Source organism: Mytilus galloprovincialis, chromosome 3, assembly GCF_965363235.1.
Source record: "Mytilus galloprovincialis chromosome 3, xbMytGall1.hap1.1, whole genome shotgun sequence".
In the NCBI taxonomy this organism is placed as follows: Eukaryota; Metazoa; Mollusca; class Bivalvia; order Mytilida; family Mytilidae; genus Mytilus; species Mytilus galloprovincialis.
The window spans coordinates 83,694,796-83,721,323 of NC_134840.1; the positions used below are offsets into that span (position 1 = coordinate 83,694,796).

Genomic DNA, 26,528 nt, shown 5'->3' on the forward strand with positions numbered 1-26,528 from the left:
AACCATGAAATTGGGGTCAAAACTATAATTTGGCATTAAAATTAGAAAGATCATATCATGGGGAACAAGTGTACTAAGTTTCAAGTTGATTGGACTTCAACTTCTTCAAAAACTACCTTGACCAAAAACTTTAACCTGAAGCGGACGGACGAACGGAGGCACAGACCAGAAAACATAATGCCCCTCTACTATCGTAGATGGGGCATAAAAATGAAGAGTAAGCATGGACTAATATCCATATGGAACAAAAGCTCTGTTATAAGACTTTTGAAGATGCGAATTTAAGCATGGATGCAATTTGGGTACTCTTCATTTCAGAATCGTTGATGGTTTGGAGGTCAGTTTAGACCAATTTTTCTATGATTCCATATGGATTCAAAATTAAATTGGTGAAACCATATACTAGTAAATAATGATACATCTACAAAATAAACATATAATGAAAATTTTTGTCTGAAGTATAAATAAACGAAGAATGAATCTGTACCTTGGTTAGGTTATAATGCCAGACAAAAAAGAAAAATACATGAAATATAAATTGTTACCTGAGTTATACTGCATACTACCTGGATTATACTGCAAACAACTAGCCAAAAAAGAACAAACTTGTAGAATAACTCCTTACCTGGGTTATATTGCAAACAACCAGCCAAAAAAGAACAAAACTTATAGTCTCTACACTTCAGGTGATCCATTAAATCATGACAGACTGGAATAAAAACAAGAACATATGTACTGTGAGCTATTGATCACTAATCATAACAAACCCTCCTCAATGTTGTCAACATTGTACAGTATCTAAATACAAAATTTTCATATATATTCACATATGACATTTTAAATATATAATTTTTCAGCAAATAGGAAGTAAAAAATGGGAGGAACTGAGACGGGGTCACAAGTTTTGGCACAACCAGATGAAGCTCTGCGCCACATATCATGAATTAGGTCTAATAAATTCATTTTTGGACTATTAAATTAAGATTCATACTGAACATAATATCTATTGCATTTTTTATCAAATGCCCGCTGAAATTTTTTACATCCGTGAAGTAATTGATCTTCACACTTGAATTTCATTGTTACAGAGTTAATATACAAGATAGCAACAACTATGCTTTATCAAATAGACAAATTTCACCAAAACATATTACATGTATTACTATTACTTAGTTTTTTTTCATACATTTGGTGCAAGGTGAACAATAGATATTACCAAACCTTACATATATGGTCAACAATTTGATTGGATAATACATCATCATGTGACATGGAATAATTCAGTTAATTTACATTTGTTTTTACCATTTTCCTGTGTGTTTGTTCCAGTGAAACTCTTCAACTCGCTGTAAAATTTCCCTTTCTGGAAAACATGAGTAGGTAGTAATCCTAAGACCTCAGTCATCTAAAAAATATTAAAGAAGAATAAAATGATTCGCTGAGCGCAGCCAGATACGACTGCAGAAGTTGAACCCTGAACAGTTGGAGCAAATTTTAACACAATATTCAAGCTTGATACTGTCTAAATTTGGATTGTGATCAAATTTTTGACAGAAAAAAAATTGTCAAAGATCTTATAAATTTCTTCCTCAAAACTGTGCAATCGGCGATTTCTTCCTAAAAGTCAAAACTTTAAAAACAAAATGAAATTTGAAAAATTTTGAAAAAAAAATATGAACCCCTTAACCCCACCCCACCCTCAACTTTTTAAATCCCCCCTGGGAGCAATTAACCCTAAACTCAATCCCAGACTTTCCTTTGTAGTATGGATCATACACTTAAACACAAGTTATTGTCTGGAAACGTAAACTTAAACACAAGTTATTGTCTGGAAACTAGATAAATGCTTGTTTTTGGTCCTTTTTTGGGTCCCTAATTCCTGCATGTTAGGGGCAATTACCCCCAAGTTCAATCCCAGGCTTCCCTTTGTGATATGGAACCTTGTGGTGCAATGTCAGAGGGAATCATTCATTTACACAAAAAATATTGTCAGGAAACTACAAAAATGCTTATTTTTGGCCCCTTATTTGGCCCATAATTCCTTAACTCTTGGCACCATAACCCCCAAAATGAAACCCATATTTCTACTTTTGATATTTAACATTATGATTCAATTTCAGAACTATCGAAATACTGATACACAAGTTATTATCCTGAAACTAGAAAAATGCTTGTTTTGGGCCCCTTTTAGGCCCTTAATTCCTAAACGGTTGGAACCATCGTCCCCTAAATCAAACCTAAACTTTATTTAAGAATTGAATGCTTCTTTTTGTAAATTCATTGGGGTGTAAAAGCGTTGACCAAAGTTCATTCTAAAAAGGTGCGCACGGTCAACGCTTTTACAACCCTATGAAGTTACAAAAAGAAGCATTCAATACTTATAATTACATTTTTTAGCTATGATCATGAAAACACGAATTTTATAATTTTTTTATTTTATTCACCTGTGCACTTTATTGTTGGACCACGTGCTATCATGAATGAAAAGTTTTATTGAGTGATGCAATTGCTTACGGAATAACACGTGATGTGTGGTTAGCCAATCAGAATAAAGTATTATAATGAAACATACATCTAATGTAATAATTTGGTGGTATTGGACATTCCTAACAATAATTTATAGAGATTATTCACTTTAACTGAAGTAATTGTCTGGAAACCAAATGTGTCTTCGGATGAGGACGATGACAATAACAACAACGACAACATCCACATCATACGATCCCCAAAAATTTTTTTGCGGTCGTATAAAAATAATGTGTATGCTTGGCAAATTGTATTGACACAAATCTTTTGTTGAAAACCACAAGTTGGCCTCTAGTTCTACTTTTTGTTTGGTGTTGTTGGGTTGCTGTCATTTATGTACCGTAGATTCGTCAATTTTTTTGTGGATACAAATTTTCATGGATTGAAGAACAACAATAGTATATTTGTGCATGTACATTATACCTTTTATCAGATATCTAACTGTCATTTACTTCAAATCAAATTGAAAAGCCAGACAGATTATTTTTGACTACCTAGTTACCTTTTTTACAATGGATTTCTCATCACCACCAAGAAACAGTGGTTTACCAGCATACAATTCTGCCAAGATACATCCAACTGACCAAATATCTATTTCTGATCCAAATGGAATTCCAAAAATTACCTGTAATAATAAAAGTCAATTATTGTTACTATAATCAGTACATGTATCATTCCCTTTATATTACAACATGCTCTGTTCTCCTGCAGTAGTAGACCATCAATACTAAGGGTAACATCTCCTCAGCAGCTAGTGTTTTTATTACTGGCATAGGATTTAAAATGATGTATCTTATTAGATATTTTCCAGTTCATGATTTATGTAATTTTACTAAAACTAAGGTAACAACACCCAACAGCAAAATTGCCTTTTTGCACCAAAATTGTTTACAACATGAATAGTTTCTGCTGTTTAAAATGAATGACATTTTGAATACAGCTTATGTAATTTGTAAGTGCATTTTTAGTTTGATCTTCAACTACAAAAGGTGGTTTTCCCGCCTTTTCCATTTATTGAGTTTAGTTTACACCAAACTAGTTTGCCAGGTAGATTATCAACAAATTTTGCATTTTTAAGTATAATGGCTTATTTCTTACACTTTGTCAGTTATTTAGTAGATGCACGAGGGACTCGATGGGGGTGCTTCATTGTAGTACATGTATTCTTTAATTTTTGGGGTTATTTTTGTTATTTTTATAGTTCTGCCCTATTCTCTATTCTTATAGTCCAGCACCTCAACTTTCTCTATGCATTATGTTTTTGCCCTGATTTTCTACATTCTTTAATCTTTTTTTACTTATTCTGCACATTTTGGTCCATTATTTTCTATTTGGAAACCCAATCCAGACTCACATGCATGTTACTGTATATTGAGTAGATCACTATCAAGGAATGTCTAAAATTGCATATGAGAAATAAAACTGGTTGTTGATTAGTCTTTCAAAAATGTTTTATATTTTTATGAACGAATTGAAGTAGAACATAAATATAAATTCCTTACCTCAGGTGCTCTATAGAGTGGTGTTTGAACCTCAAAATCTTCATAGTAAAGAGAAACCTCTTTATGTATATGATGGATGGCATTTCCAAAATCTATGACCTTCAATGATCCAAGGTCATCCTCTGGAAATAAAGATTATACAAGTGAAATAAAACCTTTTGCTAATATCACAAAGAGGTATTATTTTGTTTTATCATTACATCTTTGTCTTCTATGTTCATCATCATTTGCAAAGGAGAAGGTTCATGCAGGGTTAAAATTGGTCCTGAATTTTTTATGTTTTTTAAATCAGGCCAAAAAATTACAAATTTCACATAGAAATACTTGTGATAATATTACTAAGACAAAAATATTTTTTCTGGCACTTTCCTTTACTATTTATGGAGCAATAACCCCTTAAATGAGCATAATTTGTATTAAAAGGTCAATTTTGGTACTTTTTGTCCATAATTTCAATCGTTTATGGCAAAATTAACCTTGGCCTCCATCTACGATCCAAAAAGTTTTTATATTGATGAAATCTATATCAAAATTTGAATCTTTTGGTTACAACACATTTTGGATCGTAAGTGGCGGCCAATGTGTTTCAAAAGCTTTTAGGTCTGAAAAATGCACAAAATCATCATATTTTGACAAAATGTCCAAAATAGGCTTTAATACTTTTGGCGAATATCTTGTACTCTTATGAAAAGAACTGATATATTTAGCATTTATACTTTTGAAATAGACCCATTTAAGAACTAAATTGAGATCTTTTTGGTGTTTTATGATAAAGTTGATATTTTAGGCCATTTTGTGCCATTAGTGAACCTTGTCCTTTGAGGTTTTGAAAAGGGCACAGGCTTTGATGGATGTTTAAACATTGAGCAAGCAGTTTTTCAGTCACCAATTTTTCAACCATTACAATAACCAAAATGCATTGATGTGATCTGAGTTTGATCCATGTTCAGAACAAGGTCCTCAAACACAACCATATTTCAAAGATGGCAACTCAAATTGAAAATATATGCAATTATAATTGTCAACTTGTATTTTGTCATTGGAAATTAGGCTGGGAAATGATTCTCTCTGGATTTTTCTTACATTAAACATAGGAATCTTCTTTCTTTCAAAACTCACAAGGTTTTTATTAGATTTTCAAAAATGGATTTTTTAAACTACATTGTATAAGAAATAAAACAATGAAAAGAAAAAAAGGGTTAGCAGGCAAAATTTTTATAGGCACTACATGGATAAAACCAGAGGATTCTGAGTATCTGACAAAAAGTCAAAACTCAGATCAGCAAACATCCTTAACAGACAGAGGGCAGGTACTTAGTTCATGCATATTCAGGACGATATTATAACTTAAATAATTCCAGCACAGCTTAATAGAAAAATCAATTTGAAATATAGGATACACTAACAATATGTCTAATTATAACCAGTAAGAAAGATATTTCACAAGGACATATACATGTAGAAACAAAGAAACAGGAATTTCAAAAATATTTCAATAAATAAAATAATTTAGTCATTCTTTTTATTTCCTTATTTATTTATTTTTATTGAATATTTCCTTCTTTTTACAACACTCCTAAAATTCATATAATTCTGTTTGTGTGTCTGATATATTTAAAATAATGTGGATTGTTTGTTGGATATTAATTTTCATGAGTCCGTGAGTTAACAACAAATTAAGACTTTTACTAAGTACACCAATTTTCTAATTGATTTGAAATGCAGATTTTATTTTAACCATGAAAATACAATTTTTCCTCAATCCAAGAAAAATTAGTTCCCACAAAAATAAATGAACCCCCAGTACCTGGTTTAGTTTGGACTTTTTTTCCACAATATTTTTCAGGTATTCTGGTTTTTCCTTATTATTAAACACACAAATTTAAAAAGTGTAGCTAATCCCCAACAGTCCAATCAATCATGTACATGCTGAATGGATATTTAAAAGCAAAATTATTCACCGAGCTCTGTAAACAGATAAAACAAATGATACTCAGAAACACTGTGACAGTATCAGATTGGCTTTTCCCGATAATAAAGAATAACTATATCACAAGTTGACATTTATTTTCCTTATGTGACAAATAAACATCTTAAACTTTATTGACAAATTCCCAAGTTAGGGAGCTACCATTTGATTTTTATGGGGGGGCTAGGATGAAAAATTTTGTCCTGCATCTTTTTTTAGCTGTAATCTCTGTCCTGCCTTTTTATTTTTCACTCTGTTTGGTCCTGCTTTTTTTTTTTTTAGTTTATCCTGACTTTTTATTACCTAAATTGTCGTCCTGACTTTTTTTTTTGCAAGTGTCTCATCCTGCCTTTTTTTTTTACTCAAAACTGCTGTCCTGCCTATTTTTTTCAAATTTCATCCTAGCCCCCCCATAAAAATTAAATGGTAGCTCCCTTATACAATTATAAAAATCGAATAAAATTTTATGTCCACTGTGCAAAGACAATGAATTTGTTTTAAATCAAATAAAATAAATGATTTTCACCATCAAGACTATTTTCTTCTAATGGTCTTGCGGAATTAAGTTACCGATGCAGAGACGAGATAAAAGATAAATTGATTATCCTCGTACGGTATTGTGCAATATGAGGTTATTAAAACCCATCAAATTCACTGAATCAGATGATATTACGCGTAATCTCGCTGATCTGTATCGGTTCAGATGAAATAACACCGATTTATATGTAACAATTGACTGTAAATTGTTAAAATCCATTTTAAAACTAGATTAGAAAGCGATGTAAATTACCCAGGATTTGTTATAGATCAAAGTTAATTTGTCTTTATGTGACAACTTGTCGCTACCTATTTTACGTCTGGTATTATTGTTGGTCATTTAATTCCGTTATTTTGCTATTAACTCCGTCTTCCCTATTGCAGTTTCTGTAAATTACGGTAATGTATTACATATCCATTTAAACTTTTTATTTAGAAACTGACTCAATACACAGACCATGAAATTATTTTTTTATAGTATTATTACCTTTAACATATTAAATAACCACTAATATCTGAGTTAACCATTTTACAATATCAATTATTCAGATTTGATTTGATTTTTTTGAAGGCAGATCTATTTAAATATTAACTTATGATTTAAATGAGTTCTGTCTGAAAATGATGATTTAAACAGTTTATAATAAGTACCAGATTGATTATTGTTCCCAGAATATCCAGTGGCAAGTATTTCATGCATATTCAAGACAAGACAAAATCACCAAGAAATTTTTAACACGACTTTTAGCACAAGTGCTATGTCATGGCACACAGAAGTGTTCTCATCAATATTTTCAAATAGTTATTTGGGATTTGATATCAGTTTGACAGTTTCTCTAAAAATTCATCATTAGACCTATTCAGTTGGCACCATTACCAAATAAAGAAAGGTGTTAAGGCACTTGGTATAACACTGCTACTTTTTTGTTGAAAGGTAACTCTTATATGGTGTGTGGGGTCAAATATTGCAGTATTTCCTAATGTGCTTCTGAACCTGCAGACCAACTGAATTTAAAACCATACAATATGAATTTATTTTAAAGCTAGCGTAATACTAAGATCACTGACTTATAAAAAACTACTTTTTAATTTTTGATTTATTGCCGAATATTTAATCTTGACCATTGACTTTATTTATGCAGTCTACTATTTAACCTAGACACCCACTTAATACTCTGACAGTCTGACCACCCAACTTTTAATGAACTCTAATTACAGGGTTGTTTAACAACCTTGACTATACATGAGAACAATATGTTTTTACTTCTAATGTTATTATTGACCATTTAAACTTGTACTTTTGACATTATTTCTTTTGACCAGTTGCAACTTACATAATGTTTTATTTACTTTTTTTAAAAGCTGACTCAATACCTAGACCACCAACTTTTTGTAATGGACGAATGGAAATTTAATGTTCAGTGACAAATATTACAGGCATACCTAGGATGAAAACATGTTTTTGAGAATACTTCCTCTTATAAATCACAAGTTTTATACTGAATTTAAAATCACTTTGGAATTACAAGTTATACAACTGACATAAAATAATTTCTACCAAAAAAGTAAAACAGTACACTCATATTGACCAATGAAAAAATCCATAATTTGTTATCAAATACTATCTAAAATTCAGAATATTTTTCCTTCTTTGTTAGCAGTTTCAAGGTTTTATGTAATCCTTACAACATTTTATTGAAAACAAAGTCTGGCACAGAAACTTCAGTCTACTTTCAACTGGAAAAAGTGGGGAAAATTATGACTCCACAGTAAAAAAAAGTTGCAATATAAAACAAACATGTCTTACTAAATTGTAATCTTAATCTTAGTCTCCAATCCATTTAACTTTATCTAAAAACTATGGTCCAACCACAAAACTTATTGACCAATGACGTAATCTGAGATTGTTATTAAATAATATTTAAAATCCAATTTTTCACTTCTTTGTACTATAATATATGTTATCAGTCTTCAGTTTTAGGTAATCTTATAGCATGTTTTATTAGATGCAAAAACTTATGTCTTCTTTCAAGAAGAAAAACCCTGGATATTTTGAAGGATTAATTAAAAATTCTTTTTTTTTAAATGTGTACATTTAAATCGTAAATCGAATCTCAAATATCACCAAAAAAATATTTTTCTGTAAACTTTGGTACCACTGCAAAACCAAATATTATAATATGATTGCATAATTAATATATTTAAAAATTTTATTTTTAAAACAAATGTGTCAATTCAAATAGTAAATTGGATCATATTCTTTAATAAGGTACCAACAAACTATCATATGACTGAAAATCTGTTCAGCAAATTTGATCCCATTGGTTTTAAAAGTGTCAACAATAAAGATCTTTAAAGTGCATTCGCACAACAAAAGTAATTAACAAAACTTGACCCCCAGAGGCTTTTAAAACAGAAAATTTTAAATCTTTTATATCAATAACAATATCAGTTTTATTATCATATTTATTGCTATAATAGATTTAAATGTTTTATGAAATGGTAGGGGACTACCCTAATCAACCCATAATTTCTCTCCATTCAAAATTATTATTAAGACAGTGCTAAAATACTTAAATATTAAATTAATTAATCAAGTGGAATGAAAAAACAAGAGGTACCAATGACATTGCCCCATGTACTTAAATCATATGTATTAAAAAATATTGATATTTTAACCACCTCTTATTGCCAGTTAACTGAAGATTTTTATTACAGGATCATAGTTTTTTTTTATCTCCCCCCCCCCCCCCCCCCCCCAATTTTACAATATAACCTTTCTTGTTTTTCTTACAATCAGCTAGTCAAATATACTTTCAAAAATTTATCTATTAACTTTTCATCTTTTTTTTCTTCCATGTTGACAAATGGTCATTTCCATAAATCTACTGTTAGCAAAAGAATAAATTTAATCAAATAAAGAACAATGGAATTCATAATTACAGAATTTCGGAATTACAGAATTTCGGACAAGGGTAAAACTATATGGCACCGACAACTTCATTGTGGGGCCATAAAAATGATCACAGTATTCCATGTTTGAACATCAGAACTTTGAGAGAATTGAAATAGACAAACTTTTAAAATGCTGAAAATGTAACTGTGCAACCAAAAATCTGTAGTCCTTAAATTTCAAGTACAAATCAAGTACTGTAAAATACAGGTACCTAAATATTACAATAATTCTTAAGGTCAGAGTTTTTTAATTTGTTGGTTTACGGATTTTCTCCATGAAAAAGTCGGATCGGTCTGTCGGAAAAAAAAAGAAAAAAATATATGTCTCAAAACAAAAAAATTATGCAAAAAAATATATATTTCACCTTTCTAACAATATTGGTTTGCTATTTGATCATCATTTCTTATATATTAGTTCGATGAAATATTATTGCTTATAGCTGCCATAAACATCGCATGACATCGTCTAATAATTTTCTGTGAAAAAGGGGGTTTGTGTCCACGGACAAAGACGAAGTTAAATGGTCATTTCACAAACGTAGCCCTAAATAAATTTCAGGAAACTTGGTCATAATGATCTTCAAACACGAAAACTGATAAAGAAAAAAAAGAAAAAACGTCGTACGAAAATAAGTCTCAACATACATGTCAAAAACATTCGTCCACTTGAAAAAGGAAATCGGATTCAACAGTTGTCATGCATAACCGTTTTTTTATATCCAAATGGAGTAAAAAAAAAAATTATTGTCAATGATACAAGTCTGAAGAAAATTCCAAATGATTTGTTTTAATTAATTTCTTCAACTTGTCAGACTTCTTCCACTGTTGGACAAGTTCATTTTCCATGTTTCTATCTTACGGAATGATGACAAATACGGAAAACAAACTCCGAAAAATTATTTGCACAAACGACATTTCAAGGTCAGTTATGATTGATTTGTCTATTTTTAGATACATAAATTGAAAGTTTTAGTTTTCAGACCAGATTAAAGTATTATCAATTCCGTTAGTGGTTAATGCATTTCATTTCATAAAAAAAAAAAAAGAAATTTTATTTATTTTTTTTTGCGAAAATGTTTTTGTTAGGGTCGGCGGGAATAAAAAAAAAGCATGAAAAGTCAATTTTATTTTTATTCTGCAAATCGGCAAAATCAGGTCTGCGGATCCGTAAACCAACAAATTAAAAAATCCAGGCCTAAGTAACAAAATAGTACTGAGTATTAAAAGTAGATTTCCAGTAATACATATTTTTGGTACAGAATTAGTACCTGTGCAAAAGTAGCTGTGAAGATTACCATAGCCATATTTAGCACAACTTTTTTTTGGAATTTTGGGTCAACAATGCTCTAAACTTTTTAACTATTTTGATCTGAGCGTCACTGATGAGTCTTAAAAACAGATGAAATGAACGTCTAGTGTATCAAATTATAAGCCTGGTACCTTTGATAACTATTTTCCTCAATTTTACAATATAAACCTTTTTGATTTTGTTACAATCAGTAAATCAAATAGACTTCTAACAAATCATTTTCAGATTTTAAATTTTTCGTTTAAAACCCAGCTTTAAAACAATAAAATGACAAAGCAATTTTTCTACAAGAAAAATTAATTCAATATGCAATTCATTGTTGAGTTTTTTAGAGTGAGTAACGAACGACCTACTTTTAAACAATTAAATAAACCGCAACTGGTCAATTTAATGCACATCTTTTCCGTTTAACAAACCACCCTTTTTCGAAGCAATGACATAGCAATTTTCAACAATATAAAACATTTAAATGGTCAGTTTAATAATATACACGAACAAAGCAGTAACTGATATTTTTAAAATAATTGTTATCTAGTCACTTAACTCTCTGAAACAATAACAAGGAAATAATTTTTCATCAAGAATCTATAATTAAACTTTTTTAAAGGGACAAAATAACAAAACATAACCTTGATATAGCTATAATAATAGTTATTACTGTAAAGTCAAAAATTATTGCGTGCATTTACTATTGCGTTTTTTAAAAATCAAGATAAAACTGCATGATTAATTTTTCATGATTTAGTAGGGGGTGTTTAACAAACTTGACTACCCATGAAGGTCTCACGCAATCAGTTTAAGGTTTTGGGGAAATCTGTATACAACAATATGTATCAAGTATTATAATGGTAGTACATTTGTATATATAATTATGATACTCACCCAGTCGCATTATTTGCGACGCAATAATCTCGCAATAATTTCAAAATTTATACAAGTAGTTGTTACGTCCTTGAATTTGTTTATAACATAGATTGATTGATTTTTGGTTGCTTAACATCCAGTGGCAAGTATTTCATGCATGTTGAGTTTGAATTTTAACAGAAAAAGCATCTCCATATTCCAACAGACAGTATGTAAGAGGATTTAGATGGGGTTAAATGATTGAAGAATAATGCCCTAAAAACTGAAGATTAGAGAATAACAGGCAAAAAAAGAGAAGATTAGAGAAAAAAGGCGTTAATTTTTTGAAGATTAGAGAAAAAAAGAGGTTAATTTTTTGAAGATTAGAGAAAAAAAGAAGTTAATTTCTTAATGATTAGAGAAAAAAAGGGTGAAAATTAAATATTTACAGAATAACAGCCCCCCCCCCCCCCCCCATTCAGACCCTCATGTAAATAATGGAAAATGCAGAGGATGTATACATTCAAAATGGACCTACCGGTATACTATAATTAATGCCACCTAAAGCACTATTGACTATATCATGGCTGTCAGTTTTCATTGGCTGAGGAAAACCATTGAGAAAAGAGAACTACCAACCTTAAATCTTTTGATGAGACTGTCATCAAAGTGAGAGGGTTAGCGCTATAAAACCAGGTTTAATCTACTATTTTCTACATTTGAAAATGCCTGTACCAAGTCAGGAATATGACAGTTCTTGTCCATTCGTTTTTGATGCGTTTTGTTATTTGATTTTGCCATGTGATAATGGACTTTCCGAATTGATTTTCCTCTAAGTTCAGTATTTTTGTGATCTTACTTTTTTAAATATGAGAAATTAAAACATTCATTTGGAACCTTGAACTATACCTAATGACTTTAAGCAATCTCCATTAACATTCATGAAAATACATGTATAAATTATTTTTACTATGCCTAATTCTTTTGTTTTTGCTGTGCCTAAATTATTGTCATAATGACCATATTAGATACTTTTTTGTAATGCCTGAATAATTTGGGTTATTTATGGTGTATTCTATTAAGCCTCATTAACTTTCTATTTACCATTCCTGTATGCTACGCCAATTTCATTGTAGTTATGATCAATTTTTGCATTGCCTTATTTATGTTGGCTAATAAAATATCTCTGATGTACTGTTAGCTTAAAAGGTTTTAATAGATATAGGAAGATGTGGTGTGAGTGCCAATGAGACAACTCTCCATCCAAATAACAATTTAAAAAAAACAAAACAATTATAGGTCAATGTACGGCCTTCAACACAGAGCCTTGGCTCACATCGAACAACAAGCTATAAAGGGCCCCAAAATTACTAGTGTAAAACCATTCAAACGGGAAACATGAAACTGTGTATTCGTTTATTTTCATAAGTACCAAATTTGGTGGATTACAGAAAAATTACACTTTTGTGGATTTTTTTTTTTTGTGGTTTTGCAGATTTTGCATAAATTCTTACAATTTGTATCTCGTTGGGCATTGGAATTTGTGGTTCCCAGGAACTATGAATCCATGAAAATTAAGTTTCCAATGAATAACAAGAATGTGTCCAAAGTACACGGATGGCCCACTCGCACTATCATTTTCCATGTTCCATGAACTTTGAAATTGGGTAAATATCTAATTTGGCATTAAAATTAGAAAGATTATACTATAGGGAAAATGTGTACTAAGTTTCAAGTTGATTGGACTTCAATTTCATCAAAAATTACCTTGACCAAAAACTTCAACCTGATGCGGGACGAACGAACGAACGGACGAACGAACGGAGCCACAGACCAGAAAACATAATGCCCCTCTACTATCGTAGGTGGGGCATAAAAATGAATCAACAGCAACTTACTTTTCCTTAATAAAATATTATCAGGTTTCAAATCAGCGTGGATAACATTTTGTTGTTGTAGAAAACCAAGAATTGTCAACAGTCTGATGGCTACCTTCCTAATGCTTGGTATTAACTGCAAAAAAATATGTAATTCTTTTATTATGCTCCTTTAAAATTTACCTGTAGTTTCATTCTAGCAAATGTTTAAATGTACATGCAACTTCAATTTCAAATATAAGCTGCATATATACAATGGCGGATCCAGGGGGGGATCCGGGGGTTGGAACCCACCCTTTTTTTGGCGGATCAATGCATTTGAATGGGGACACATAGTTGGAACCCCCCCCCCTTTGTCCTGGGTTGGGAAACCCCCCCCTTTTTAAAATGGCTGGATCCGCCCCTGATATATGTACAATGACATTTATTTATATCTTGTTTTTACATGTGAAAGTTATATTTACCTATGACTTTGTTTAAAACAAACTACAAATACATGTTACAAAATTTCTATGTCAATTAATCTTTAGTAAAGCTTTGTCTCATTGGCATTTGCAATTATACCACATCTTCTTAACTTTATAAGGGCACAGCAAAAGCTGTGCATCCCTATAAAATTCAACATCAATCAAATATTTGGGTTTTTTGCCATAACGTTCTTGACCTTTAACCTGTAACCTTCACATCAAAAAAGGTTCATTGTAACTAAATAGACACAATTGTACTAAGCATTATGAAAACTGAATGCAACAGGCATAGCTTTTACAATGAATAAGTTTTTTCCAAAATATTATCAGGTGACCCTTGTCTTTGAACTCTGACCTTGATACCAAATAGACTTCATCATCTCCTCATTGACATTCATTGTATCAAGTCTAGTTCAAGGTCATATTTTTCAATGTATATGATATGTTCTTTCACAGTAAGTGTTACGAAAAGAAAAATACATGAAAACATTAAATAAAATAGGGCAAAAATATCAAACTTACATAAATAATAAATACATATTCAATATGATAATAGTATACATTTGGTGAACAGATGGATGTCTAGTACAATTTGTAAAAAGTAGAATATATTTTGAACCTACCACACTAACCAGACTCATTAGTTCTAGATAATTACATAATAAAATAGTAATTTCCTTTAAGCTGTACAAATGACATTTAAGTACATCATAAGAACATTCAGATATATATAAATCAAACGATATCGAAAAGACTTTTTACGATTTTACAGTATAGAATTAATAAATTACATAACGATATTTACAGAATACATTGTACCAGATGGACTAGGCCAAATAATGATATATGTGTGGTTCCAGTAACCCTACCGTCCCTACTTTTTCGGCTTAAAAATAGCCTACCCTTAAGATTTTATTGTCATTTTTCATTAAGCACTGTTAAAGTCAGAATGTTGCTCCAATAGACTCAATGTAAAAAAAAAACATAAAATAAAAAATCCCTACCTACCTACCCTAACTTTTTTTCAGATGCAACTGGAACCGCACATACTTTTTTATTTGGCCCTATTTGTGTTTAAAAACTTTGTGTGAAGATCACATGTAAGTAATGACCTTGTAGCAACTACAAATGATCTCTACAGTGACAAGTTGCCCAGATCCTTTTTTACAACAATGTCTCTTCATAGACCTACCTGGTGAGTGGTGACCTTGACCTTCGATCTATGATTTTGTTTCATATACATGGTGGTTTATCTTATTCTCAAAGGAAAAAGTTGTTTCAAATTTAGTGAGGATTAGACGTCAGTGGTGACATGTTTTTAACACCAACAAACATTTCCCAAAGTAATATTTGACCTATGCCTTTAAACAACAGTATTCTCTTATGGTGAATTATTGTAAAAACTTTGGTAAACATTGGAGGTAAAAAAGAACCCAATAGCAATTTCACATCTAAATCAAATTCTTTCGATCAAAAACTTTGAACCCATTGCTCACCAATTATACCTGAAATTTTAAGTGATGAATATGATAACCCATCACTAATGAAAACATTAATATCTCATTTGAACCTATGATCAAAATTTCAGGGCACCTTCGTTTTTAGTTCTTGACAAAAATGCAAAGGAAATTTCAAACACAGCCTTTTTGTTTATGTGTTACTAATGCTGAGTTCACACGTAATTCGAATTTGATTCGCATTAACTAATTCGAATTAGTTTAATTCGCATTCGAAACGTTTTACGTCAATTTTAATTCGAATTACAATGCGCGTCAAACTCAATTTACTGTCCAAATGATGTTAACATTAAATTCGCATTGACAAAAGCGTATTTCTAATGCGAATTGGATAATTCGAATTAGCCAATTCGAATCAATTCGAATTAAAAAAGAAGAGTGTGTGAACCAATTAGCGAATTCGATTCGAATTCGATTCGAATTCAATTCGAATTCAATTCGAATTAAATGTCCGTGTGAATGAGGCATAAGAATTGATAAACAGAAATTTCGATCTGTTTCACAATACTGTGGATTCATGGGTAACAATTTTTGCTAGTTAAGGAAAACTTAAGTTTTTCGTGTATATTTGATTTTGTGGTTTTGCTAATCAGTTCATACAAAGCCTATAGAAAATTTGTAATTTGTTGAGCATTTTAGTTTGTGGAACATTTGAATTCATGGTTCATCTGTACCTGCAAAACCCACAAAAATTGGTATCCAGCGAAAAACAATGAATCTGCAGTAATACAAATGCATGCTTTATATTTTGTTGAATTATTTTGATGGAGCATTTCCACAATTTGAAATAATTAATCTCTCTTTTTCGTCAATCACAATAACTAATGAATGGCAAAACCTCTTACTTTGCCTTTTTATTTTAATTCCTATTAATATTATACCTAAAATTTATAAATCCCGCCATTTTGTAAAAAACATCTGTTCATCATTTAAAATTTAAATGACTCAACTGATTCTTTTTTTTCGGCAACACTTCTTTTTGATAAAATGAACCAAATTGGAGTCTGTTTTCATACTGAAGATAGAAAATATATTTTTTGTTCACATTATTGAATCATAATAGCTTGAATATGATACAATATATTTTTTTTACCTTATCTCTTGAAATTTGATGAAATATCCGATTGATCGGTTCTGGATATAAAGCTTCAAATACCATGCAGTAATGATCATCAAATGTGAAAATATTCTGCAAATAAACAATAAAAAAAACACAACCATGAACTAATTACATGGTTTTCCGAAATATAAATTAATTACATCATCACCATAATTAAAAGATTTTATCATTAAGTCATCAAGTGTTTGCACTTTTATCTTCTAAACATGTATGTTTCACAAAGGGTTTGATCTTATGGGGAAATATAGCAGCAAGGTAATTGTTCCCTTAAGGAGAAGTTTTCTACTGCATGAAAGAGCTATATTTACAAAAATATCTTTGATGAAATTTAACAAAATCATTTTTGTGACATAAGTAAAGAAAATTAAATTTATTAGATTTTAATTTTGTTTCCTAAAGTGAAGTTACTTAACAATTTACATCAAAGTTGCTTTGATATTTTCAATTATAAAGTATTAATCATCCATTTTGCAGTTAAATTGTGCAAGCAATTTACAGTAAAAAAATTAAACAAGAGGCAGTCAAAGCAAACCAGATTTTCCTTTCACATACTAGTATCATGTTAAATTAATTAAGGGTCCTAACTCCTAATAAGCATAAGGAATATCATTAATATCAAACTTGACCTTCATTTTGACATGAAAAAGATATCAACATTTGTATAATAATTGGTTAAAAAGTTTCTGAGTTAAAGAAGAATAACAAGATGAAGCAGATTTATTTCACAAATCAAGGACCTTCACTCTTATTAAATGTACAAAAGTGAAATTCATCAAAATCACTTGTGTGTATAGTATCTGAAAAAACAGACCTATCTTCTAAACTTTACATGAAAATGAGGTCAAGGTCAGATGAAATGTGCAACATAGATGTGTTCATTGTATAATATCATACACACCAAATATACATGATTTAGTGTATTACTCTCAACTGGACACTAAATAATAAAATTTTAACAGTGGCTATTTAAGCATATCTTCACATTTATCAGATCCATACATCAAAAAAAAAATGAAGATTGAAGTAAGCTTGTAACATTACACTTTATATGTATGTAGTTTTTTCATTATGCAATGTTAATTGTTCCTGATCGGTTTTAATCATTCTGAACTGAACTGAACCATGTGCTGTTAAATAATTCTAGGATGTGATTCTTAGGATAATAGAAAAATGTGCATGTTATAACTTACTGCATGTCCATTGTCGGCTTAAAGCTTTTAAATAAAAAGCAAAAAATTCCAATTAATGGTATGCTTAGCATCAATTTTTCATATAATCACCAACCATAACACTATACTTTAAAAGATTTTCTTTGGTATGCTATTAGCATCAATTTTTCAGTATAGTGCCAAATATAACACTATACTTAAAAAGATTTTCTTTGGAATGCATAGCATCAATTTTTCATTTTATTGCCAAATATATTACTTCACTTAATAAGTTTTAATTATAGAGTTATGCAACAACTAATTATGCAAAAGAAAAAAATGTTGTCTGCATGCAACATGTCTGCAAAATTTTACTCAGAAAAGTTAAAAGATTGATGGACCATATCTTATTTTGCATGCACATTTTCCAATTTATATAAAAACAGCAAAAAAAATGTAATTAAACTCTTTTATTTTTACATTCATATTTTATTTGGAAATTAAGCCGGTAAGTCCTCTTAAAAGTTGATGTAATGTGAAAGATAACAATTTGAGGACATAATTTCTTGAATTTACTCCTCCATGATAAAAATATAACTAGACGAAAAAGTCTATTCATTGCTTCAGAAATTGCAAAACTAAGTTAGGATACAAAGTAGCCAAGAACCCAACCAAAAACACTCATGTGTTCTACAAGGGTTTAAGAGGTGTTTTTAAATTTTATCAGACTCCACAAACAACACATATCAAAACTTACCAAAAGCCTGAGTGTATGTGAGATATTATCAGGATCTACAGTGCGAAGTTGTTGTAAACAGAGAGTTTCCTGAATGCCAAGTTGTGAAAATGTTGTATGGAGAACTTTTATCACTACAATTGTATCTTCTCTAAACATATCCTGCAAAATAAATCAATATTGATAGTAAGTTTGATTGTACAATAAAAATTTGTGTACTCTGTGTAAAATTGATTGCATTTGAATAAAACTTTTTTCAACTGAAAAAACAGGATACAAATCCAATGAGTGTACAGGCCTATCAGATGGTGCATAATGTTTAGATTATGATGAGACTGGCATTGGTGAAAACTAGAACCTAAGTCCTGTGACATGACTAGATTCAGTTGTACTTGACTCATATTTTTGAAAAGTATTTCAAAAGAAATTCATCAAATTCTATTCTATTATTTAAATTCAGTTTGTTCCTTTAATCAACTTAAAATGTAAAAAGGTTATTTTTAGTTAAACAAAATTTGGACAAGTAACAATTTCATTCGGACAAGTAAGTTTTGGTATGTACTTGTCCTACTGGACAAGTTGAAAAAAAAATTATTGTAGAGGCCTGGACAGACGATTGATTTTGTGTGTCCGATCTTTTTCCATATCATAAACACCTATACCCTGCATTGTTACCGAAAATACACCTGAACTTTAATGACCCAGTCACTGATAAAAATCATGTGACATATGCGATTTATCTAATAGCCCAAACTGCTCGCGGTAACAGCCCGGTACATCAGAGGTTCTAGTCAAGTAGGTGATAAACATGTCGGTTTCTTTATATTATTATCATTTTTCTCTGATCGAACTGCTATACTGGTGATGCTAATTTTGTATCAAGCAGAGTGTTCACTCTCCTTCTCATATAACCTCCTCGGTAATATCTATGTCTTGTGTACTGTGACTTTCATCGCAGGTAGGACAAAAATCACATGAAAGTTTCCATTCATAAATCCTCACAATAATATAAAATTCTGATGAAATGTATTTGATGAATACTTGAGCCAGAGCACAGTTTATGCAAAACTTAAATCTAAGGGTCAAAGTTCTGTAATTCTGGAGTGACAAATATTTTTTTTTTAAATTGATAAGAAGATATCTGCTATCAATTCTTATATTGTGTTAAAGTCATATATGAGTGTGAAGTGGTGACAGACGGAAGGGCAGACGCACATTAGTATACCATAATCCACCTGTCTTAATTATAAACAGACATATAGAAACTAAATAGGAATAAGTTACAATAAATTCTAATATAAGATTCAGGAGGAGTTTCGAATACAAATTGGGTACATCCTAGATAAGCAATGGTAAATTCCATGATTCGCTAAGTTAAACCCCCAAATAATTTAGGTCAAAGAACAAAAAATAAAACGTGCATAATCCCATTTATAGTAATTGTAAGGAGAAAAAGTTTCATTAAATTCCAATAAAGGGTTAAGCGGGAAAGTGGCTATAAAGTTGGATAGAAGGACAAAGGAATGGATGCAGAAAGACAAACCAGTGGATGGAAGGACAAAGGAATGGATGAAGAAAGAAAAACCAATGGATGGAAGGACAAACAAATGGATGGATGAGCAAACCAACAGAAACCCCAATGGCGACTACGGTATATAGTGTCTAATTTATTTAGGGGTGGTCAACTTTCATTTCATTGTCAGGCATTTCTGCATGCTTCCTGAATGAGCTCAAATTTTCATGACTAGATTGGACACAAAATATCTTGAACTCAACTCAACCATAAATACTACCTAACCTTATTCAATGAAGCATTAAGTGTACCAATAAGGTCAATGTAACATACTTTGGACTAAAATCTGTCAATATCCCAAAAATACATTATCATAACAAGTCGTGTGACGATATAATGTAAATAATATGATAATGTCTTGTTTATCCTATCAGAGTTCCTTTGAGCTGGAAAGAAATAACATTCTTTTCCATTATGAAAAAATTCTTCCATCTCATTGACAAGCATTTATAAAACACTAATCTGTTATCATAATAAAAATGGTGGTACAGTTATACTGCACTTCATTTTTTAAGGCTACATGGAATTTTTTATCTGATTTTCAAATCATCCCTTTTTTGACTCTTTCTTTCACTTCAGAAATTTAAATTTATTAATATATAATTATTGTAATGATTTTATGGTTCTGGTCCTGTCTGGAATTAAATGTACCTGATTTATCATAGGCAGATCCAGGGGGCTCTGGGGGGGGGGGGGGGGGCCAGGCCCCCCCCCCTTTCATGGGAAAAATTTGGTTGATTTTATAGGGAATCATTGAAGCATGACTGGAGCGGGCCCCCCTTAGGTCAGTCAGTGGGCCCCCCTTAGAAAATGTTCTGGATCTGCCACTGTTTATATAAAAAGAAGAAATATATGTAGCTCTATCAGGATAATATGTATATGAATCTTTAATATTTCATTTCTATATTTTTCTGTTATAAGTCACAATGTATTGATTTGATTGTATACATGTCATGCTGCCCATCAAGGGCACTTTGTTGGAATAACAAAAATTCTTATTCTTTTTCGATAACACATTTTCTTAAAAAAATTTAAAATAAAAAAAAATCTGAATATTTTTTTAACTGCCCCCGCATTTTATAAATAATTTTTGAAGCAGGAAACAGAATCTGAAAGATTAATATCTTATGTGGCCTTATTTAATTTTTTAGTGAGGACACTGACTTTGTTTTGTTACATTACTAAGCTCTACTCTAAATAAACTAAATAAATAATAATACACAAGTAATTTGTGGTTAAATGCCTACACACAGAGAAAATTACCAATACTTATCCATTAATGTGATCACAAGGTTGTTAAACTTTGATAAGAAAAACTGGGCTCCTGGTCATGATCTTTAATCCGTATTATAGTAAAGGATTAAGTATATTTTCAATCATAAAGTAACATAACCTAATTAGGCTATTATTATTATATCTTAAGCTTTTTTATAATTCTTTTTAAGAATGGACTGCAGCTTTTAAACAAGACATTCACCTTACATGCTTAATGATTGTGTGAGAGTCAAAAACTATAAACAGAACCTTTGAAACGGAACGTGCCGAAAGGCATTTTATTGTAAAAGCCAAGGTCTTAACATTTGTACGATCTCCTCGATTTCTGTCAGAAAATTGTGCTAAAATTTCAAAGGTTCAGCCAAAGTAGTCTTGAGATAAGACTTGGACAGATAAAGTTTAACAACAGACCTATCCCTAGTTATTTACGCAGGAAAACTTTTGAATATTTTCCATCATAAAAGTTTTAAAAAAAAATTATACAAAACTCTTCTAGTGACCTACATTGCATAAATGAAAAAAATTGCTTACTGGCAGTGGCAAATAGTGGATGCACATACAGGACAAAAAACAATAATATCAATAAAAAGGTTCTGCAAAGTTGATCAATGGATAATTTTAAAAAAGGGGGATTTAAATTGTCATTAGCAAAATGGGGAATCATCCAATGTTATGTAGGCAGTGATATTGTTGGGTTTTTTCAAAACTACCTGTACCCTTTTTTATTGGGAAAATATGTGTCATTTTTATCAAATTGGGAAATTTATAATAAACCATGAATTTGACTGAAACTTCAATTTGCAGACCCCCTTTCAAGAGTCAAACCCTGCTTTGGAACAAAACCCCTTATGGTCAGTGATGATACATAAATAGACCCTCAAATCTACACATATAGTCATTGTAGGCATGAAAAATGTATAAATAAGTGTTTTTCAGTTTGCATTCATGCACAATTACTATTGAGACTGCACTATTTGGGAAAAGAGTTGTCTTTTTGGGAATAATTTTAAACCATTTTTTTTCTCCAAATTGTGATTCTTCACCAGGGGGAAAAGCCTTTATTCTCCAGTAATTTAAGGCAAACAATATCACTGATAGGTGCAGTAATTTTGTGTTAAAAAAAGTCACCTACAGATCTCTACCAGGCTTACTAAGCAATATCATTTTCATAGTAACAAATTATCAAAAGGTAATGAAAAATTGTTTTTTGGGTGGAAACACATCAGATGCTATTTCTTGATCTTAAAAAGGTTTCTGTGCAAGTTTGGTAAAATTTTCATGAAGCTTTGATAAAGTTGTTGATGTCTATACAAAAACGTTTGCCTTACAGTGTACCTAAACGAACACAAGAAAAAATTGAAATGTAGGATCGTTTTGAAACAACAAAATAGATTGAACTTTACTATTTTTCATAATTCCAAGAGTTATTTCCCTTTCCGTCAACTTAATATTTTGTTTATACCCTAAAATGCATAATTGGGTAGCTTTATCTATTTGTGAATAGATGACAATTGATTTTTTTTTCAGCAAATTGAAAATATTAATGAGGAAAATTATAAATATAGAATAGATTTTACCACCTAATGAAGTATGATACAATATTTATCCACTCAAGACGGTTAAATATTTAAAATTTAACCATTGAGAGTGGATATATATTGTATTGCAGAAATATGATGGTGGAATAAATTTCTCTAATGAATTTTAAATGATCTGCAAAAAGATGTGTTCTTTCTATGTGACATCTTCCGCTGTGGTCGCTTTTTTTTTTAAATTCAGAAGAAAGCAAGAAAATTTGAAATAACCATTTTGACTAAATTAAATGAAGAACTGAGATCAAACAAAAATAATCAACAGGTCAACAGAAGGATAAATCGTGTAAGAATTATAGAATAGAACTTACAATTCAGAATTTTGATATACATTTATTCAAAGAAATATTACACTTGTTTTACTTTGCAATAGAAACGACATTACATCTTTAAAAGGGAGACAACTTTGTCAAAACCTAGTGATCATATGTAGTTTAAGTGACAGAAGCATGAAAAACAGGTCACATCGACCTACTGCTGACATGACACCCAACCACAAAATAAGATGATCTATTCTAAGCTGAGATATTGTTTGTTGACATGCATTTGCACAAACATGACAAAGAATTAATTACAATTTTTTTTTTTCAAATTCACCACAGAAAATTTAGCATGAGTGTCAAACAAGTTTTATTTTATTATTTTTCATCTCAAGATGATGAATGGTTATGGGGGTCATTCAGTACAATGTTATGTAAAAGTTGTCATCATATACCGCACACAAGTTTTATCATAATAATCACTCATAGAATGGAAAGATTTAATATGCTCCTTAAATTTTTTTAAGATAAATTATCATAAAATAAATATTATTATTAAATCATTTTAATCATTACTCCTAAAATGGAGAGATTTGTTCATTTAAGATTTTAAAGAATTTTTAATTTTTAAATTATTATAAAATTAATTTTATTATTAATTTATTTTAATATTTTGAAGTAAAAAAATATTAAGGATTTTAGATACTAAAATAAAATTAATTAAATAAGAAAGATATAGACATTCAAATCTTAGGTTTCATGACAAATGGTTCCAGAATATTTATCCAAATTATGCAATTATTTAATCAAATTTAGGTCATGATAACATCTTTCATGTCAAACTTTGTAAACTATTAAAAATGCAGTGTCAGCATTGGAATTTTATAGTTTCATAACTTTTGGTAAGTGAGATTAGACCAGAATTAATTAAAAATCTGGAAGCTATTCATAAATTGACTATAAGTTTTCGGCCAGTCAGTCAGAACTATTTATTTTCAAACTTTAAAAAAATAGAATAAAATAAAGGATTTTTATATGACACCCATTTATCACTTCCAAGAATGATCTAAAATAACTACTGTAAATTCAGAAATTATTGCTTGCATTTATTATAGCGATTTTGTAATTTCAGACTAAAATGCGATTTTTATTTTTGCAATATTTAGAAAAATCCTGTTTAAATCATATAAAATATTTCAAAATATGAGTTTCAATTTTTGCGATTATAACCCTGTCACATTTTTTGCAATAATAAAGACATCGCAGTAATTTCTTAATTGACAGTAATTAATTTAGAAGAAAAAATGTACATTGACTTTTCCTTAAGCTTCAACAGGGTTCTATTATGAATGTGGTACCAAAATTAGTCTACACGTATATGCTGACAAATAGATACAAGTTAGAAAAAATGTTGATTTAATTTGTAGTTTCTGCAAATATGAATTGAAAATTGTCAATCAAAATCCGAAATTGCCTTTTAGCAGTCATGTTTTCAACCCAATTGAAATCAGATGGAACAAGAATGTGTCCTAAGTACACGGATGCCCCACTCGCACTATCATTTTCCATGTTCAAAAAATCTAATTTGGCATTAAAATTAGAAAGATCATAATACCATAAAGGGAACATGTGTACTAAGTTTCAAGTTGTTTGGTCTTCAACTTCATCAAAAAATACATTGACCAAAAACTTTGACCTGAAACTCCCACTTTCATTTTCTATGTTCAGTGGACCGTGAAATTGGGGTCAAAAGTCTAATTTGGCTTTAAAATTAGAAAGATCATATCATAAGCAACCAGTGTACGTAGTTTTAAGTTGATTGGACTTCAGGTTCATCAAAAACTACCTTGACCAAAAACTTTAACCTGAAGACTGGCGAACGGATGCACGGACGGACGAACAAACGAACGGAGGCACAGACCAAAACATAATGTCCCTCTACTATCATAGGTGGGGCCTAAAAAAAATATAAACAGTGTCCATACAAGATGTACATTATATCTGCCAAGATGGGTACAAACAGGTAATGTAATTGCAAACCTGTGTCTTTTCTGACCAATATTTTCAGGTCACTGTTGGGTAAAGATACAAAGCTGGGTCACAATTGTAGGTACTAGATGCTTTTTAGGAAGTATCAGTTTGTTCTTTTAATAACACTGATTTGACAAAATTCATTTCACAAAAGATTAAAATGTAAAATTAAATGGATAGGTGAGCTTAAAAAAGTTTAGAAAGAGATAATGATGATTGTTCCATACATAATCTGTTACTAAAATAGTATTTGCTTAAGAATTTTTTTTATAGAAGATAATTACACCAGAAAGCCTTCAAGCAAAATTTTGCATTACACACTACCAGAAATAGTAAGCAAGCTTACCCCCACCCAGTCCTACTCATACCCATGAATCATATTTTAACAAAAATGGTCATGACCTCTTCGATAAAGATAAACTTTACATCATGTCCTAAATCTGTATCATCTTTTTTTTCAAAATCAAACATAAAAAAAAGTCTGCGGTTAATTTTTCAAATTTGTCACTAATTAACCACAAAAACTACTCAGGTGTGACATAATGCACAGCAGGGACATAAATGTCAACGCAATATTCATCGTTAACACATCGTAATAATATAAATGTGCATCATAGGACGTTAGACTATCACCTTTGGCAAAGTAACAGATCAGATAAATACATTTAAAGATTTAAAAATAACAGTTTAAGCTTTAAATTTAATAAGTACAACAACTCATAATGTTACCCCTGGGGCTACTGTCACCGTGACATGGAAGGTTAATCTAGTCTATTAAAATAAGATTTAATCTCATCCTTTTTTTAACAATTCTTAATGAAAACGGCCATTCTCTTTTATGTTTTCTTTGTTGCTTTGAAATGTATTCTTTCTTCAAATGTACCTATTTTTAAATACATTGCAACATCTCTGTCACTGAGTGTGATGTCTATGTCATTGTGCACCCAGAGAAAGAGTATATAAAAGTAAATAAGTGCAATTGTAAATAAAACAAAATGCCCTGTAAACGCTAGACAATATTAAATTACAAGCAAGTAAAAATATAATCAAATAGTTGAACGTGACTAAGGTCATTTTATGGGCTAAAACAATGAGATTAGCCTTAATTTTAAAAAAACTTCCTTAACTAATAAAAATGTAGTAAATGTCAATGAGATAGCAACCTAACAGTATTATTACAAACCACATAACAGAAGTTATAATATGGTAAAAACTTTAAATGACTTTGTAATTGGAACAGACAACTTGACTAAAAATTATTCGTCTCCAGTTTCATTTTATCAATTGATTG

At 30.5% G+C, this 26,528-nt stretch overlaps 1 protein-coding gene across 1 annotated transcript in view; it reads right to left on the reverse strand.

Moving 5' to 3' along the window:
• Positions 1-26,528, reverse strand: part of LOC143069168 (uncharacterized) — a 48,998-nt gene that overhangs the window by 16,705 nt on the left and 5,765 nt on the right. Inside the window, exons 4-10 of the mRNA XM_076243657.1 lie at positions 18,528-18,668; positions 16,596-16,691; positions 13,540-13,654; positions 4,029-4,150; positions 3,029-3,151; positions 1,306-1,405; positions 626-709 (exon numbers count right to left, since the gene is read on the reverse strand). Of these exons, the coding sequence (XP_076099772.1) occupies positions 626-709; positions 1,306-1,405; positions 3,029-3,151; positions 4,029-4,150; positions 13,540-13,654; positions 16,596-16,691; positions 18,528-18,668 (781 nt within the window). The remainder of the gene's footprint in view (positions 1-625; positions 710-1,305; positions 1,406-3,028; positions 3,152-4,028; positions 4,151-13,539; positions 13,655-16,595; positions 16,692-18,527; positions 18,669-26,528) is intronic.